This window comes from Danio aesculapii, chromosome 23, assembly GCF_903798145.1.
Source record: "Danio aesculapii chromosome 23, fDanAes4.1, whole genome shotgun sequence".
Taxonomy (NCBI): Eukaryota; Metazoa; Chordata; class Actinopteri; order Cypriniformes; family Danionidae; genus Danio; species Danio aesculapii.
In genome coordinates, this window is record NC_079457.1 from 9,035,270 (window position 1) to 9,055,282 (window position 20,013).

The window sequence follows — 20,013 nt, forward strand, 5'->3', positions numbered from 1 at the left end:
TGGCATGCTGTCCTGGGAGATAATTGATCCCAGGGCTCCCACCAGGTCTTTTAGCATGTAAGGGGGTGCGAGATCAGGTAGGTCTCGAGAGCTCCCCCTGGTAAAGAAGGAAAAGGAGGAAATGGGGTGGAAGAGGGGATTCTTCCAAAACGTAGGGTGAAATTGATCTATTTATTGTAGGCTTGGACCAATCTGATTAGATTATCTCTGATTATGACTGAGAGACCAGCCATGATCAATCATATCAGGTGCTCCTCTCGAAATTAGTTTAAAAACTTCACTTCGAAAAAAATGTATTTTGTGACACCACGATATAAACGATAGAGCACAATATGAAAGGATAGACTCTTTTTTTTGTCCTTATGATATAGAGTGGAGGAACTATGACGTCACATTGTATGCTAATCGGCTGATAACATAAAACTAGTTCCCTCTTTAATTTCCCCATAATATTTTCCCATAGGCTTTTCGTTTATTGCAAATAATAAGCTCTGTGTTAAAATACAGTTCATTACACTTACACATTTTGTCCAAACAGATAATCGTCACAATATAACTTTATCACTTTTGGATCCTAAATGCATATGCAAGAACTGAAAAGCTAACATTAAGCTATAAACAAACTATACTGGCTTCACCACCAACCTGATTCTGTAATTTTTCAAGCTTATTGCACAGCCCTATAAGCTTCATGAAGAATAAAAAACATTACATGTAGATGGATTCAGAATAGGCAAATGTACAGCAAGCACCTTACAACCCTTCAACAGAAGAAAACCCTTTGTTCAATCATTTTCCTTCCGCTTAGGCCCTTTATTCATCAGGAGTCACCACAGCGGAATGAACTGACAACTTATCCAGCATATGTTTCAGCCAGCAGATGCCCTTCCAGCTGCAACCCAGTACTGGGAAACACCATATGCTCTCACATTCACACACACACTCATGCACTACGGCCAATGTAGTTTATTCACCTACAGCGGATGTCTTTGGACTGTGGGGGAAATCGGAGCACTTGGAGGAAACCCACGCCAACATGGGGAGAACATGCAAACTCCACACAGAGAAGCCAACTGACCCAGCCAGGACTCAAACCAGCGACCTTCTTGCTGTGATGTGACAGTGCAAACCACTGAGCCACTGTGTCACCCCATAAAAAAAACGACCAAAAAATGATAAAATCTCACATGCAGATAGTGTAATTCCACTGCAGACACAGGAATATCTTCAAGGAAGCAACAATACTGTGTGTGTAAATATTAGCTTTTAGGATCAAACTCCTACCAACACCTTTATCAAACAAGCTCTTAACAACACCTCGATATATTGGATATTCTACTTCCTTATAGATTAAGCATATCTGTATGCTGGAACAGCTTAGAAAATAAAACTAAACATACATAACTGAAGGAAAATTAATGAATGGATAATTCAGGTTTAGTCTCTTTATTCATCAGGGGTCGCCACAGCGGAATGAACCGCCAACGTTTCCAGCAAATGTTTTACACAGCGGATGCCCTTCCAGCTGCAACCCAGTACTGGAAAACACCCATACACACTCGTTCACACACATACACTATGGCCAATTTAGTTTACTCAATTCACCAATAGCGCATGTCTTTGGACTGTGGGGGAAACAAGAGCACCCAGAGGAAACCCACGCAAACACGGGGAGAACATGCAAACTACACAAAAATGCCAACTGGCCCAACCTTCTTGTGTGAGGCGACAGTGCTAACCACTGAGCCAACATCTCACCCATAACCTGAATTAGAACGGTGAATTGATCAGATATCCTTTATTGTTTTAAATTAAGCTTTATCGTTCATGAAAATAATTTTTTTTACCAGACACCAGACATTTATGGACAATAAACAAAACAATTTACAATTATGTCATGGTAATTTAGTTATACTGTAGTTTTAGTACCTTAGTGTACATTCAACACTGCTGTAAACAATCAGAATTTAGTAGTTTCCAAAAAATAACAATAAGGACTGCCCGATGGCCCAGGATTGTTACTGACCTAATCTGTGCTGCCTTGTCACAAAAGTTCAATTTGCCTGCAACTATTTGTCAATTGCGAATGAATACAGTCTTGGAATCAAGAAACAGTTTTCGGTTCCTCTTATCTGATTGGATGGTGTGAGCATGTTGTTTTTTGTAACCTAGTAAAAACCAGTACAGCGAAGTGACGGCAACAACATCAAGTTATGAGGCTAAAAGAATGTCTAGGAAGCAGACATTTACGTGGGTACAGCGCGACGATTTGCTCATTATACATTTATTAACATTTTTTAAATATTTAAATTCTATATTCAAGCACAGTTTTGACACAATATTAAAAACATGTGGCTAAGAAATAGCTATTAACTTTACTTTTTTTTTAGTGGGCCAGTGAAAATACTGGGAGGCCAAAAGTGAAAATCTGAACCTCTGGCCCAATTGGGCTAGTAGAAAAAATCTTTAACGTTGAACCCTGAACAATAATGTGTACAGTGCTCAGCATAATTGAGTACACCCCATTTTGAAATGAATATTTTTATCTATTTCTCAGTGAATATAGGCAATGTATTTTGGTGCATTTAAACCAAATAGATTTATTAAACAGATATATTTATTAAAATAAGAATTTAGTCACCAAATATATTTAGAAACTGAAAGATAATACAGTTAAATTCAAGAAAAATGTAGCAAATAAAATGACAACCTACAAAATTTCAACTAAATTTTTCAATTTTGTTGCTTCTCTTCATTTTTCCTCTTTTTTAAATTTGTATTTACTATTTTTCTATAGCATATAAATTTGGATGTACTAGTTTTTGGACTGTTATTGTAAGTTATTTTGTTGGATAATCTCCAGATTTGGCTTCAGTACTGACTAATCTAATGTATATGCACAAATATAAGATTGTAAAACTTCCTATTAAAAATGTGAATTTAAAAGATAGATTTATGAGGGGTGTACTTATATATGCTAAGCACTGTATGTATCAGAGAGAAAGGGAGAGAGAGGTCAATGCAAAATTATTAATGTTTAAAAACGAACATGTTTGATTAAAACATAATTTTTGTTTTATTCTGTAAACTTTGGTTCACATTTCTTACAAATTCTAAATAAAAATCTTGTTGTCATTTAGAATATTTTAGTTACCAAAAACATGCCATGTTTTCAGGTATGTTTACATAGGTTTTTAGACAATTACATATCAATAAATATGCATACAATTGCTAAATGCAAGGTTCTTTTTCATCAGATTGTTTTGTTTTTTGACACTTTCTGCAAGTGAATATCTGAAAAGAAATGTGGCATTTACTTTCATCAGATTTCATTATTGCAAACCTAAAATTACAGGCACCAAAAGTGGTGGCTCTTTTTTTCTCAAAAAGAGGACCTTATTGCACTTCATTCATTCATTTTCTTTTTGGCTCAGTCCCTTTATTAATCTGGGGTGGTCACAGCGGAATGAACCTCAAACTTATCCAGCAAAGTTGTTTACACAGCAGATGCCCTTCCAGCTGCAACCAATCACTGGGAAACACCCATACACTCTCAATCACACACATACACTACGGACAATTTAGCGTATTCAATTCACCTATGCCGCATGTCTTTGGACTTGTGGGGGGAACCTGAGCACCCAGAAGAAACCCACGCCAACACGGGGAGAACATACAAACTCCTCACTGAAACGCCAACTGACAAAAGTAATATATGATATGATATGCTCGTAGTGCTAGTCACCCCAGTCATACAGCAGCATAATAATAACAGTAGCGAATATGGCATTTTGACAGAAACTGTGGTTACCATGGTGATTTATTTGTAAGGGTCATTATAAATTGCTAAGCATTGTCAAAGCTTAAAGAGGGTGACGGCCATCCTTACAAAAGGCTTTAGAAGAAGTATGTCAAAAGAATATGTAGTCAAAAATATATATAATAATACAAAAACGAAATATTTCATTTTGTGACACACATCCTTTGTCAACAATTCACCTGCGTCCCCGGAACAAGGATGTGCACTTGCCTCTTCTAGCGTTATGCATAAATATAAACACTCTAACATCGCTTAGACGACATAGTAATTACGAATATTACATGATAAACAAAAACAGCGGAGTAATATCGTCATATAATGTCGTTATCAACGTAATTTCGAGGGCTAATGATCGGTGGGCTGTTAGCCTCCATGCTATCTGTCATGTACCGTTCATAAACAAGCTTCCATTTTTCAAGCTGACGCGACTTGACGTTCATTCACCGTTCATTTTCGTGCTCTTACCCGTCTCTGCGTTTGTTGTCATGTCGTTTTTTGTGTCGGACGGGCTGCAGCGGAATGTTGTCGGTCATTGTTGTCCGCAATGGAGCAGCTCTGGGCGGAGGCTCGTGGGTTGGGCTGCTCGCTCATTCAACATGCTGGGACTCAACCAGATCAGCGTACATGGCTATTTACTATCTGTCATTATGCTTTTTTGCGTTGTAATTAAGCTATAATTGACTAACTTTGTGTTAAATGACAGACTAACATATACTTAATCATAGTAGTTGCTTAATAGGATGTTTCAGACATATTTTGTAGTAGAAAATATGTTTATAGCCAACTTATTAACACAAACACATTTGCTGTTTGTTTAATCTACTTATTTTAATTGATTGGGGTAAAGTTGCTTTTATATTCGCACAATCGTTAATTTTTTTAACAGTGAAAACTTTAAATAGTTGGCCTGAAATGTAGCCGTCACACGTATGACTTCAAAACATCAGCATTATTTAATTGGCTGTGTGAACAATGTTTTACTTTGATAGTCATTAGCTGCTAATATGAGTTCAATATTTAGAACTTACTAAGGAGAAAGTCCAAATGTGCAAATATAAAACCATTTTTATGCCAATAAACACACACACAAACGATTCTTGAATCTTAGGACAACCTAATTGTTTTATGTTCAATCCACTCAAATTTGTAAAAATAGGCTAACTTATTGTGTGGAACAAAGCATTGTTTACAGCAGCGGTGCCCAAACTTTTTCATATGAAGGTCCAAAAACCAAATATCATTAATAGCCGTAACCAAAAGTTAAATATTCCAAACTATGCTACATTAAAGTGAATAGATAACATCACTTTTGATCTATTAACTAATGCAGTATAACTTTTTGAAATGATAATTTATTGCAATAACATAATCACATTTATAACACAGTGAAGTTCAATGCTAAATACGCTAGTCAAGCAATATCTGCCTTTACCTTGATTCGCTCACCAAAGTCTCTGCATTGTCCTCTATCTGTCATATGTACATTTTAAACTAAATGTGATTAATTTACATAATTTAAATTGAAAAAAAAATTGTAGCTTAACAATAAAATAAACAAATAAAAAGTTAGATTATGTTTTAAATCTCTAAACAATTTAGCCGACAACTAGCTCTCTGTAACTCTCAAATGGTCGCCCACAGACTGAAGCTGAGCAGGGTTGCGCCCAGTCAGTACCTGGATGTGAGACCACATGGGAAAGCTAAGTTGCTGCCGGAAGTAGTGTTAGTGAGACCAGCAGGGGTGCCCAACCTGTGGTCTGTGTGGGTCCTAATGCCCCAGTATAGTGACGGGGACTCTATACTGCTCAATGAGTGCCGTCTTTCATATGAGACGTTAAACCAAGGTCCTGGCTCCCTGTGGTCATTAAAAATCCCAGGATGTTCTTCGAATAGGAGTAGGGGTTTAACCCCGGCATCCTGGCCAAATTTGCCCACTGGCCTCTGTCCATCATGGCCTCCTAACCATCCCCATATTTTAATTGGCTTCATCACTCGGTCTCCTCTCCACCAATCAGCTGGTGTGTGGTGTGGCGCAATATGGCTGCCGTCACATCATCCAGACACTTTGAGTGTAGAGAAAAGTGATATATAAATGTAAAGAATTAGTATTATTCTCAGATGGGATGGTGGGCCAAATCAAAACCATGGGTCAACTTTGGCCCGCAGGCCCTAGTTTGAGCATCTCTGGTATACAGTGTACATACAAAAGGTCTTTAAACCATTGGCTGCAACTGATAACAAGTAATCAGATTAAAATAAATAAATATTTGCAATTAGATAACATAATATTTAATTAGCTTAGTTTCTATTCAGTTTTTACAAAATTGCATGATTCACAACAGGTTTACAACATATTTTCATATTGTAATTTTCCTGAATTCCTTTTCAACTGAGCACTTTTAGAATTACCTTCATTTTTGTAGAATCTCACAAAGCCAGCAGCCAATACATTTTCCTCGTGTAGCTAAAAATGGTTTAAAATTTCTTTTATTTTCGATACTCTATTTTCTCTGTATCTCTTTCTGTATTTCCTAATCAAAATACAATTCTCTCATTTGATCTTTGATGAATATCATGGATAATTTAAAAGTAATCAGATTACTAAATCTAATAAAATACTATTTTCCTAATGCAATTCATACCAATTTATAATTAACAGTCTACAATGGCTACAGACAACAAACACTGCAACATTATGGTTTGAAATAACTACTGATTTAATACACCGTAAAACCCAACAGGCAACTCGATGAAATGAGTGTAGTTAACTCAAAATTGACTGAAAGTTAATTCTACTCATTGAAGAGAGTTTTGAACTCGGTGTTGAAGGTAATGAGTTAATTAAATACCTTATTACTTCAACTTAAATGGAGTAGGTTCACAGTACTCATATAGATTAATTTAATTCAAATGATTTGTAGCAATCGGTTTCCTTAAATGGTTGGATTTTCCTTAACTTATTGGGTTTTACAGTACTCTGTAAAACAGTAAATTGTTCCGTTTACTCAAATGGATCAAGTTCACAGTACTCATTAGGATTCATTTTTTCAAACTTAAATGGTTTGTTGCAATTGATTCTCAAATGGTTTGAGTTACCTCAACTTTGTGTTTTACAGTGCATCTAAAATAAATAAAAAAAAAAATTTATTGTACCTTTAGTGACATTTATAAGATTTAAATGACCACAGTGAAGTCAAAACAATAAAGTTATAACAATAATAATAAATGTTAAAATACATTGTATATCTGTGAGCTGGAGATGTACATAACATTTAAATATGCATTAGATATGTACATAAATTAATGAAATTTAATTCTACATTCAATGATGCCATTAAAACTAATTTTTGTAATCAAAATCTCATCTTTAAAAGAACCATTTTAAATGAAAACTCATTGCAAAACAATTACCAACTCGCCTTAATGACAGCAGTACTAAAATGCATTTTTAGCAATCAATTTGTAGACCCTCATATCTCCATTTTTTGTCCTCAAATGCTCAGTTCCAGTAACATTAAATGACAACTTGCTGATTTAGACACAAAACCAAAAGTTTTGGAAAAGTCATCCTTGGTTTTATTCTCAAAATATCAGAATGGAAGGGGAACAAACAAAAAAGCAAACATTTACAAAAAGGTCTACACTGTAAACAAGCCTAAAACAGACTCAATATTTGAACAATCATACAGACATGACCCCATTTAACCAAGATCTGACACCACCTTTTTTAACATCTAGGAAAAAAAGGCACAACTTGGTAAATGCATATTAGAAAGAGAATGTACAGGAGGAGTCTGCCTATTCTGAACAAGTGTTGTGCAAAGTGTCTGGCGATACATTCATTATATTACAGAAATCAGCAGGTTATAGGAGCACAAATGCAACCATAACTCCAAACACAATGCAAAAAAAAAAAAAAAAAAAAAAAGTACAGACATCTAAATGAGGTAGAAATTTGACCAGCGTAAAGTTTTATGGTTTAGATACTCTGCGTCCATACAGAAAGTTCATTCCTCTCACTAAAGAAAGAACACATGGCTACGATCTCAAAATCCTGTTCCCACAACAATCAATACACATTTGGGTAGTAAACCATGACTTTTTCCCAGAAAAAGAATGACTACTTACTCCTTTTGGGACCAGATATACATGCCTGCTTAGCTCAGAATTATAAAAAGCATGGTAAATTTACAGATTTCTAAAACTCAGTGGGTCCTAAAACTGTAGAGCAAGCAAATGAGTCAAACAAAGTTTCATAAAAGAAAAAAAACAATGGCATGAGCCTGGTCTAGATCTTAACAGAATGAGGAAAAATAAAGTGCAAGGAATGATTAGGCATTTCAGCATTAAACTGGCCTATTGAACTCCTATCAAAGGTCTTAAATGAAAGCAAAACAATCTAATATTCGAAATGGACCACTGAAAGCATGGAAACTCCCAAATTACTTAAATGAAAAAGCTATAGCTAAATGCAAAAAATATAGCATATTTTGGTCGAAATAAAACTATGAAATCCAAAAAGGCCTTTGATACAATCTTGTGGTATCCTATGTGAGGGCAAGGAAAAACTAAGGAGAACAAAAGGAAATAAAATAAAATAAAAAAAGCACTCCAAGACAGGCACTTAGCGAAATAATTTTTGGTATTAAGCGCAGAAAGAAACTATAATGACAGTCAAAAAAAATTCTTAATAACTTAGTGAAATTGAAATCCAGTTTCAAAACAAACATCTATACTAGAACTACTCACTATGTTCATCAATGAAACCGTAGCCTTCAGTAGATTGTGTGGAACGGTCGATTCGTTCTTCAATGCACATATTCCACAAATACCTTTGTTTGGCATCAATGCCACAGATGTAACTTTGCGAATAATGACCTACCAACAAAAAGAACCATGAGTAGTCGAGTAGAGATGAACACGATGTTAACTTTTAAAACATTGAGATCTCAGGTCACATGTGGCTGAGATCCACCTGAGGGTCATAGAGCGGAGCCCAATGCAACTCGCAAAAAAGAGTGTCCGATCACTAATGAGACTGCTCTGGAATAAAGCTATTTCAAGTAAGACTTACATTCAACTTCTAGAAACATAAGAGACAAAATACCCGCATATATTAAAGAGAGAAAGAAAAGAACTACAGTAGTTAGATCAGATTCAACTAGAAGTAACTGCTAGCATGTAAGAGTCCAAAGAGGAAGGCGTGGCCCGTTTTAGGGTGTAGGCTCATTTAACAAGGGTATTTGCAAGTTCTTAAAAGCAATGTTACACATATGAATTGATTGTACCAACTAAGGACCAAATTAATAAATAGTCCAGTTCCTAACATTCAAACAAGCTTGTAAGCCAATCAGCACAACACAAACCGTTGGTTGGGAACATCTGGGAAGTCTTTTCACTTTCTAATTCACTTTACCCTCCTCCATGAAATGTGGAAACTTTGCTATGCTTTCAGAGCCATTCTTTTCCATTTCTGCAACTGTGCCAGGGATTCCCATCTGAGATGACTCCATCTTGGTTATTCCCCCAGTAGAGCCCACTAAAGGACCTCCCAGACTTCCTGGGAGAGGGATGCCACCATTTTGGATGACTGAAATCTCATTGGTCTTCATGGTCAGGCCATTTGTGAAAGCAGCAGCATACTGGTTCCACATTGATGGGTCAAAATTAATGGGTGCGGGAATCAAATCCTTCGGGGGTGGCAGCATGTCTGGCATCATCTTCGACTCATTCCCCATGGCCATCAAAGCCATTGGGTTATCCAATGACAGGCGTTGACCTCGCCTTGCTGTATTATTCCACATATGCGTTCCAACATGTACCTGTAAAATAAAACAAGAATCTGTGAGATTTACTGTGGTAGATGCAAAGCAATTATTTTATTTAACAAGTCCAAAGCAGAGGCAAAAGTGGAATTACCTTAAGGTTTCCCTTTGTTGTAAATGCCCTGCCACAAATTGAACAAGCAAACGGTTTCTCGCCAGTGTGCGTACGTTCATGGATCTGCAAGGCACTGGCAGATGAAAAGTTCTTCCCACACATGTTGCAGAGATGTTGCTTGGTGGACCGACGAGGAGCACTAGAAGAAGCAGGAGGAGTGGCAGCACCTTGAGGCAGCTGGGAGCTGTACAGGCCGTGGGCACCCATAGGAGTCTCAGGAGGAATCTGCATCTCCAGCTTGACCAAACTTGGAGGCACCCTCATGAAAGGTAATTGAGTAGAACCTAAAATAGAAGGAAATGTATAGATCACTTCTGCAATGCATCAACAGGAAAAGTACCACAATAAGAATACTGAGGTAAATAGAGCGTACCATATTCGCCACTGGCAAAGGACAAGCCTGGCTCCTCTTTGATTGGTTTAGAAGTAAAACTTGACGTCAGATCCAGGGCTCCATTGTTTTCGCTAAAATCTTGAGGTGCATCAGCATCTGGTCTGGATTTAACAGCATCATCTAGGTTTGTAGATTCTGGTGATTTTGATTGACAATTACTCAGGGGACCATCTATAGGGGACAAAGAGTGGAAGGACACTGAATCCGACACAACTGGACTGCGGTCATTCTTGTAATCCACTTCTCCAGTACCCAAAGGGGAATCTTTCAGCCCGCTATCACTCTCAGAAGCAGTGCTGCTTTGTCGTTGCAGGTTCAGTGCAGAGGTTAGGCTCTTCATGTGGTTCTCCAGGGCAGTGATGCCTGTAAACATTGATGGTGGACCTGGGAATGTCTGATCATCTTTAGTGGCAGGCTGGTGCTCTGTAGAATAGTTCAGCTTCTCCTGATTGTCCAATTCAAAGTCTTGTTCCTCCATACTCTCTTCATGCCCATTGGAGTCAATGGTCTTATCCTCAGTCATGCTAGCATCCAGTGCTTCAGGACTTTCAAACTGATTTTCTGGAAGAGGGGTGTTTGGAATCTGGCCGCCCATGTGCATACGAATATGCTGCTGGAGAACAACTGCATTGGTGAACTTCTTATGACAAATTGGGCAAGAGTGTTGCATCTTTAGAGGAGTGTTGGCTCTGTGAACACCATAATGAGCTTTAAGGTTGCCTTTGGTGGAGAAAGCCCTGCCACAGATTTTGCATTTGTACGGTCGCTCGCCAGTGTGTGTGCGGTAATGCATTTTGAGGGAACTTTGGCAGCTCAGCACTCTGTGGCATATAACACATTCATTGGGGTCATTTGTCCTCTTCTCCAAGCCATCCACCATTTGCTGAAGCTTGGCAGTACCAGAGCCATTTTCACCAGGAAGGCTGTTACCGTTTATATGGTGCAATCCAACCAGTGCATCAGGGGAATCTTTGCTTTGATCCGGTCCTGTCATATCTTGACCAAACATGCCAGAAGAAATTGATGCACCATCACTGCCAGATGAAGAAGGTCTCTGGGAGTAGGGGTCCCCAGCAGCTGGAGTATCAAATGAGGGCTTGAATACCTGGAGCACTGGCGGATGGGGACCTGTCGGGGGACCCGTTGTGGGAAGTCCCAAAACTGGTTTGGTCTCATTAAAACCATTTTCCTCCATGGGCACAGACATGCCATAAGGGATACCATTGTTTGAAGGCATATTGTCCAGGTGTTCGGGTACCGGATGTGGATTCATCTTAATGTGTGGATATTTTTCTTTGTGTCTCTGGAAATGTACTTTGAGGTTTCCTTTAGTTGTGAAACGGTTTCCACAGATGTTACATTTAAAGGGCCTTTCGCCAGTGTGCGAGCGCAAGTGGATTTGTAGAGCGCTGTCATTTCCAAATGTTTTACCACAGAACTTGCATTTGTGCTTGAACGAGTGTTCAACAGAGACATTTTTCGGAGGCTCTGAGACTACAGGGACCTTAGTTTTTGCCTTTTTAGAGGGGTCCATGCTTGTTGCAAGGGTATTAAAGGGACTCTGTAATCCCATGACCCCTGGAGATTGGGGAAGCAGCGCTGGAAGTCGGCTGGCTAAATCAGGGAGTCCTTTCAAGTCCGGTTTTAAGGGAATTGATCCCAAACCTCCAGGAAGGGATGTGGGGATAGTGGCGGATTGAGGTAGTTTTGCTTGTTTCAAGGCTTCCAAGGACAAAGACTGGGAGCCCGTTCGTTTGCCAATGAGGGCAGCTGCAGCAGAGAGTTGCTGCGATAAATGTGCACCCAGCGCTTTGAGTGGATCCATTACAGCACCCACTGCCGCATGGAGACTTGGAGGTGCCATCATGGCCACTTGGATGCGTATCTGCTCAGTTAGCTGGATCTGCTGCAATTGCTGTTGCTGGAGGCTGACCAGCTGTTCCAGGATCATAGGGATTGCAAGAAGAGCGTCTTGGTGTGGTTGTGGGGGTGGAGACTTTTGACTAGACGAACTGGATGAGTGTTGTGTTACAGCAACTTTGGTAGCAGCCATGGACTCGAGTGTTACGTTAGAGTCTTGCAATTTGCTAGATGCCACGTACCCTGGACTGCCAGACACCTCTTGATCGTGACTTGAGGGGTTATCCTGGTTCAACATGAACTCTCCTTCCATCATTTCATCTGACTCTGCACCGTGCTTTGAATATGAATTGGTAGACTGATCACAAGGATCACTCAAGACATCTCCCGGAGAACGCTGCGAGAACTCGGGGGGCACTTCGCTTCCGTCACCATCTTTCATGATCACTACCTGCTGACTTTTAGTGCAATTTCTCTCATGTTCAAGAAACTCTGCCTCATTGAAGAACTCTGCGCAACATCTTTCGCAAACCCTCGTCTCCTCCGATCGTCGCCTCTTAGCATCACTGCCATCCTCTTCACTTTGACTATTGTGCAAGATCCCTGCAGGGGGGAAAAAAAAAAGGAGAAAAGTTCATAAGATGACTTTGTTTAAGATCAAAATTACTTTTTAAAATCTTTAAACATGAAATATTAATTCTAGAGCAATTCCTGAGTTATGGATGTGACATTTTCAGCAAAATCTCAAAACATAAATTCACAGAGAAAGTATATGTTAGCATTATATTGAAACATCGGTTTCTATTTTTCAAAACAACTACACAGAGCAGAAAAATATCAATCTGTAAACATTTTTTAGATTTTAAAATGAGAAAAATAAGCATGCGTTATGGATGTGATGGAAAAAGTTAGCGAGTTTACAGTATACAACATACTTAGTAGTAATTCTGTTAATTAAACTGCACAACCCAAAGGAAATAATGCTAATCAAAAGGATAAGAGTTGGCTCACTATAGAATAAAAACGATTGATTATTTTATTTCACATTTTTTTGCATTTATGAAGGAAAAGCTTTATTTTGGATGTGACATGTGAAACTGGCACTTGTGTGATTTCGGTAAATTAAATATAAAAGTTTGAAAACATTAACAGATACATTTTTGTATTTTAAAAAGTACTGCAAAATACTTGCTTACACAAAAAAAAAAAAACAGTTTTGATATTTTGGCGAAAACTTTTCACGGCAAGGTTGACAATTGCATGGACATGCTCTCTACCAAATAATACATTAATATCTAGCATTTAAAGAGATAATTCACTAAAAAACAACAACATTACCTCATCACTTACAGTCCCTCATGTGGTTTGAAAGTTCGTTTTATTTCAGTTTTCACAAAAAGATTATATTTTGCTGGCATAGACTTCCACCGTATTTTTTCATACTATGGACGTCAATGGGTGTTAGCTACCAGCATTATTCAAAATATCTTATTTTCTGTTCAACAGGAGAAAGAAACTCATATAGGATTCAAACAAGTAAGGGGTGATTAAATAATAAAATTGCTATTTTCTGGGTGAACAATCCATTAAGACATTATATGTAAGACATGTATAATAATGTGATGTTATTTTAAAAGGATAGTGCTCCCAAAATAATAATAATTAAAAAAAAAAAAAAAAGTCATGTACTTACTCTCCACTTGTTCCAAAACTCCACTTTGTTTTTTTTAAACAAATTTGTTGAGCAATTTTGGTAACCAAGTAGTTGGAGAGAGATATATATATATATAATTTTATTCAGCAGATGGAACAACTGAATGCAGATGTGGAACAACTGAAGCAATATTTGTATTTTGGTTCAAATTATCATCTAGTACATTATGAAATCATACAGAGACATTTTGGATGTTTAAATGTTTAAATAACGTCATAAAAAAATAAAATTCAGAACTTATCAATTACTCAATGCCGCCAGACGAGGGCAGCATTTACAGTACGTGCAAAAATTAAACCGATTATACACAAAGAAATTAATTTGCACACAAAATATAAGTTCCCCCCCTTCAAACCATTCTTCTAAATTCAAATAAAATAGATATGCTCCTAAAAACACAGCACTTGCTTCACTGATGTCTATTTAAAATGTGCATACAAGTGTTGAATTAATGAATTACAAATAAATGAATAAATAAAAGAGCAAAAAGGACCCAAGGTGTCATTGGAATAGCAGAAAATGCAAGGCAAATCAAATTAAGCTCTGCAGCACCATCAGGGAGGACCTTTTAATAGGGCCATTGTTAAATGCAAATTTCATCATCTCCCAGGGAAAGACCACCTGTTAACATTCTGACAGAGAAACCGAACGTGCGAATTGTTCACTATACAATTTGAATAGTAAAGAACAACAAGTTGCATTGTTCTCAGAGCCAGGGCATAAACAGTACTCAATTTGAGAAACAATTTTTGAAAAAAAAAAAAAATAAAAAAATAATAATAATTTTTTTATAAACTGGAAAAATAGTACTCAATTGGGAAGATAAAAAAAAAAACTGAATTTAAAAAAAAATTATCAGAAGTTAATGTTTCAAACCATGCGTTTTAAAGTTACACAATTATACGGATGCTTTATAACCAGTGCATGTTCATCTGCTCACCACAAGAGGGCGTCTGATCAATGCACAAAATATAAAATGTTTCTTTGCTGATACCTTTACAGCGTTGTTCTGATTGTGATTTAATTCCATGCAATATTCCAACGCAACTGAACTGAGATTAAATCAACCAGTCCTGACATAAAAACCAACCCCCAACTCTCAGTACATAACACACACACACAAAAACTCAACCAGTACATTATTTACATTAAGAACAGCCACAATTCACCACGTCCAGTATAAAAAGTCGCGCAGTTTACATTTACACCCCCCATTGCACACAACTTCATCTCCATCCCCCCATCCACATCTCCATATGCGACCAAAAGAAACTGTGGGGGATTTATTGCTTTGTGGTCAAGCTTGTTCGCGACTCACATTTCATGCCGACCTGTTGAGCACCTTTGTTTAACAGTGGTCAGTGATACCAGTACGCCACATCAAATATTAACACATGTGCTTAGTTAGTCTGGAATATATCTTACGTGTACATTCATCAGCCAGTCAAACAAGCCTAAAACGTGCATTGAGACTTTTTTTGTTGTACATTTATGATTTGGAAAAACTATATTTCACCTTATAGATATGCATATAGAACTACAATGATAACATAAATGCCTAAAAACCGAATATATAAACAAGTCTTCGATGCAAACGCCGATAAATCTTTCGTAAACATTAGATTAGGTGAACAACCAAGCAACACGCAAACAAACAACCCCCAAAAATAAATAAAACCACATTTTATCTTTAAAATGACTCAATTAAACTGCGGTAAAGTAGTCAAGTAAATTTAATTAACTTTAAACTAATTTAATGTACGTATAAAACTTCTCGGATTCACAAAAATCGCCTTATTTTAAGGGTCGCGATCCCATTCATGCCCAACTACATAATTCAGATGTAAAAGGGAGCACGCGAGATCCCTAGATTACTCCAAGGCAGAAACATAAACAAAGTTTACATTAGTTTTAATCGCTCCAAACTCACCATTTTCTGTCGAAGCGGTTTCGTCCGAATTGATATGCTGTGGTTTGGATTGCTTGCGCCGCGACATGGTAACCTACAACCATCAGGGGCGAATAGTAAGACTATTTAGTCCCTCTCCTTTAGAAATTCTCCAGGTTGGGGGAAATTAGCCCCTCGAGTAGAAATGCGCATGTCAAAGTAATTATTATTATCAATAATGCATTGCGATTTATCATGCTCTTCTGACAGCTGATTGGCTCCAGTCCAAAGTGCTCGCGCATTATTCAAATGAGGTTTCATTGATGAGAAATGCAGAGTCGAGGGAAAGGGGGAGGAGATGTGGAAGAGAGAGAGAAAGAGGGAGGGATGAGAGAGAGAGAGAGAGAGAGAGAGAGAGAGAGAGAGAGAGAGAGAGAGAGTGTGTAAGTGCGCAGGCGGATGAAAATTATTTTAGAGCAATTTTATTATCAACACAGTTGTTAAATGGATGGGAATTAGCCTCAGTCGTTTATTAACAATGTATTTTTTTAAGATTTAAAATGGCTCGCTTTATGAATTGGAACACTTATATTGGTTTAGCTTGTAGTTTTTAAACTCATGCAATGTCTGATTAAGTTTTTGTCATAATTTAGGCTTGCTATTATAAAATATGACGTTAATTTACGCTTGATCGATCGATCACTAATCAATCAAATATTTATTTACATCGTGCACTAATACATGCTAAACATGCTGTGTTATTTCAACTCAATTTTGAGTAAATATGGACAAAACAAACCGCTGGGTTTTTAAAATAAAATCTATATGACTAAATATAACCCAACATTTGGCTTTGTCCATATTTGATCCAATTTTGTTTGAAATAACCCAGCACTGTTAAAATATATTTAAATATTTTTAGTTTATAATTATTATATGGTGATCTTTCTGATTCATTTGTATTGCAAAATAAAAATATACATTATTTTACGCTTAATAATGGAGTTATTTTCAATCAAACAAGCAATTATAGTGTAAATAAAGCCAAACATATCTGATAAATTCAAATCTAATTATATATTTAGCTTATCTTTATTAAATCACGCCATTTCTGCCTTAGTTTGCATTTATTATATTTCTGATTGATTTTTTATAGCAAAATAAAAATATACACTATTTTACGCATGGTAATAGAGTTATACTGAATTAAACAATCATTTATAGTGTAAATAAAGCCAAATATATCCGATAAATCCAAATCTGATTATATATTTCACTTATATTTATTAGATCAGGCCATTTCTGCCTCAGTTTGCATTTATTATGACGTTTCTAATTCAGTTTTTATTACAAAATAAAACATTATACATTATTTTAAGCATAATAATGAAGCTATACTGAATTAAACAATCATTTATAGTGTAAATAAAGCCAAATATATCCAATAAATCCAAATCTGATTATATATTTTGCTTATATTTATTAGATCAGGCCATTTAAGCCTCAGTTTGCATTTATTATGACGTTTCTCATTGAGTTTTTATTACAAAATAAAACATTATACATTATTTTAAGCATAATAATGAAGCTATACTGAATCAAACAAGCATTAATAGTGTAAATAAAGCCAAATATATCCAATCAATTATAGTTATTAGCTTATAGTTAGTAGATCATGCAATTTCTGCTTCAGTTTTGACGTCATTTATTTATTTATTTTTGACGCTTGATAATGTACTGCATCAAGCAATGGTTTATTTATTTACAGTGCTCATGAGGATAAATGTATGCGTGCCTCCTCTCTTTGTGATTTAAATATGGAAATTGCAACTGACTTTAACTCCATCATCACATTAAACACAAAGGGCTGCCGGTCACATTGTACTGATATGTGTAATGCACAAATAAAGAGCAGACAAGTAAATGCATGCAAATGGGGAAGGAGAAATGAGGGAAAAATGCAGCTGTTTAGTTCATTCAAATGCGTTATGTAAAGCACTTGTCTTGTCTGACGTCAAACCATATGGATATATTATAGTTTAGAAATGAAAACTCACATAAACTACACATGAGACATTGATTAGGCTCTCTCTCTCTCTCTCTCTCTCTCTCTCTCTCTCTCTCTCTCTCTCTCTCTCTCTCTCTCTCTCTCTCTCTCTCTCTCTCTCTCTCTCTATATATATATATACATAACATACAGTATATGCATCTGTATCCAGAAAAGTTGTTCAATCCTTGACATATTTAGAAATATTACAATTGAAAACAAGTTTAAAAATCACTTTACTGAATTTATTTATGATTTTAAGGGTTTTTATTGTTAAAAATGGGAGACAATGCACTGAATGCTTTGTTTCCAATAAGAAAATGCTTTGAATATTTGCCTGTATATACTTACCTCTTAACAATGTACTGACAGCTTTGTTTCTGGTTGATTAAATAATAATTTAATCAATGAAACAACTTTAAAATACATGTTTACAATGTTTTTTTATTTATTTTTTTTAAAATACACACATACCCAGTATATATAAGCACACACATACATATATATTATACATGTACATATTTATATTAGTGCATATACATTATATTAGTTAGTATCGAAGCCTAATCTGGAGCTTATCAATACCAAAATAACAATAACGGTCTAAAAATGAGTACACACAAATTTATATGATAGGAAAAGTCTTAAATGTTTTTTTTTTTTTAAAAAGAGGAAAAATCAAGAAAAACAAAAATATCTAAAATTTAGTTAAAATTTTGTTGTTTGTAATTTTTTCTTCAATATTTAGCTTGAATTGTATTATTTTTCTATTTCTAACAATGTTTGGTGACTAGTAGTTTGTATTTAGTAGTAGTAGTAGTATTTGAATACATATATCTTTTTAATAAATCTGTTTTGTTCAAATGCATCAAAATATATTACCTGTATTCACTGAGAAATAAAATATATACATTTTCAACAAAAAGGGGGGGGGGGTCATTTATTTTATATATATATATATATATACACTCTCAGAAATAAAGGTACGTGGGCTGTCACTGGAGTGGTACCCATATTGGTACCTCAAAAGTGTATATTAGTACTTAAAAATTTCAATAGGTACGTATCTGTAATTTTTAGGTACTAATACTTACCCTTGAGGTATTAATAAGGACCCTAACAATAACAGGGCAAAAATGACTACAGCCAAATTTATATTTTAGGAAAAGTATTAAATAAGTGATTTAAAAAGAGGAAAAATCGAGAGGAACAAAAAAATAGATATAACATTTTGTTGAAATTTCTAGGTTGTAATTTTCTTCTTCAACATTTAGCTTGAATTGTTTTATTTGTCTATTTCTAAATATGTATTGTGAGTAAAATATAAATAAATCAGTTTTGTTCAAATGCATCAAAATATATTACCTATATTCACTGAGAAATGGATAAAAATATTCATTTTTAAAACGGTGGAAATCATCTACATATATATAAGTATGCCCATGTCATATATGTATATATATATATATATATATATATATATATATATATATATATATATATATATATATATATATATATATATATATATATATATATATATATATATATATATATATATATATTATTATCTACTAAATAAATATCATGCACCAAAAGCTTTGTTTCTAATAAGAATAACTTTGTATTTTAACATGAATCATTTCATGAATTAATCACAAAACTATACAATGTTTTAATGATACTGTATATAAATAGCAAAAGATAAAAATCTTTAAAAAAATAATAACCAATAAAAAAAACAAAAAAACTGATGATTTGAACTGGACTGATTTTGCTGTTTATTCTGAAGAATCCCTTACCCAAAGAGCACTGACACATTATTTAAGCTACCCCTGAGCACTTTTTGTTTGATTTTGGATTTTGATAATATATATATATATATATATATGTGTGTGTGTGTGTGTGTGTGTGTGTGTGTGTGTGTGCGTGCGTACGTGCGTGTGTGCGTGTGTGTAAATATTTTTAATTTTTTACACAATATATATATACTGTTCATGAAAAATTAAAGAAAACAAAAGGCGCGCACACACACACACACACACACAAGATTTTTCAAAACTGTCCTAAGACGACAATGGGTGTTGTCCAATAGTTTTAGACACTTTTCATAAACTTTTTTGATCCAAATGTTGACTTCTGTATACACACAGATATCTCTTTATATTTAAATCACTGCGTAATTGTTGTTATTTTTCATGACACAGATTTTACAGATAATTATTCTAAAAATCATTATCTATATTTTTTATTTGTTACTTAACTTTTGTTAGGGTAAAATGACCAGAATGTTCTAATGCACTAAAAGCTTTGAATATCCAATTGTGAATGAAGTCTCAGACTGGATATA

The 20,013-nt window shown here is 35.5% G+C and overlaps 2 protein-coding genes across 2 annotated transcripts in view; both read right to left on the bottom strand.

The window, feature by feature from the left end:
- LOC130217845 (probable phospholipid-transporting ATPase IIA) overlaps positions 1–4,374 on the bottom strand; it is a 102,054-nt gene extending 97,680 nt beyond the window's left edge. The window contains exon 1 of the mRNA XM_056450059.1: positions 4,286–4,374. Within this exon, the coding sequence (XP_056306034.1) occupies positions 4,286–4,353 (68 nt within the window). The 5' untranslated portion in view covers positions 4,354–4,374. The remainder of the gene's footprint in view (positions 1–4,285) is intronic.
- Positions 4,375–7,395: 3,021 nt separating this feature from the next.
- On the bottom strand, positions 7,396–15,838 carry sall4 (spalt-like transcription factor 4). Its single transcript, XM_056450027.1, has 4 exons — positions 15,659–15,838; positions 10,134–12,617; positions 9,740–10,044; positions 7,396–9,642 (listed from the first exon to the last, which is right to left on the bottom strand). The coding sequence occupies exons 1-4, from the start codon at positions 15,723–15,725 to the stop codon at positions 9,223–9,225; spliced, it is 3,276 nt and encodes a 1,091-aa protein (XP_056306002.1). The 5' UTR covers positions 15,726–15,838; the 3' UTR covers positions 7,396–9,222.
- Between the last annotated feature and the right edge of the window lie 4,175 nt (positions 15,839–20,013).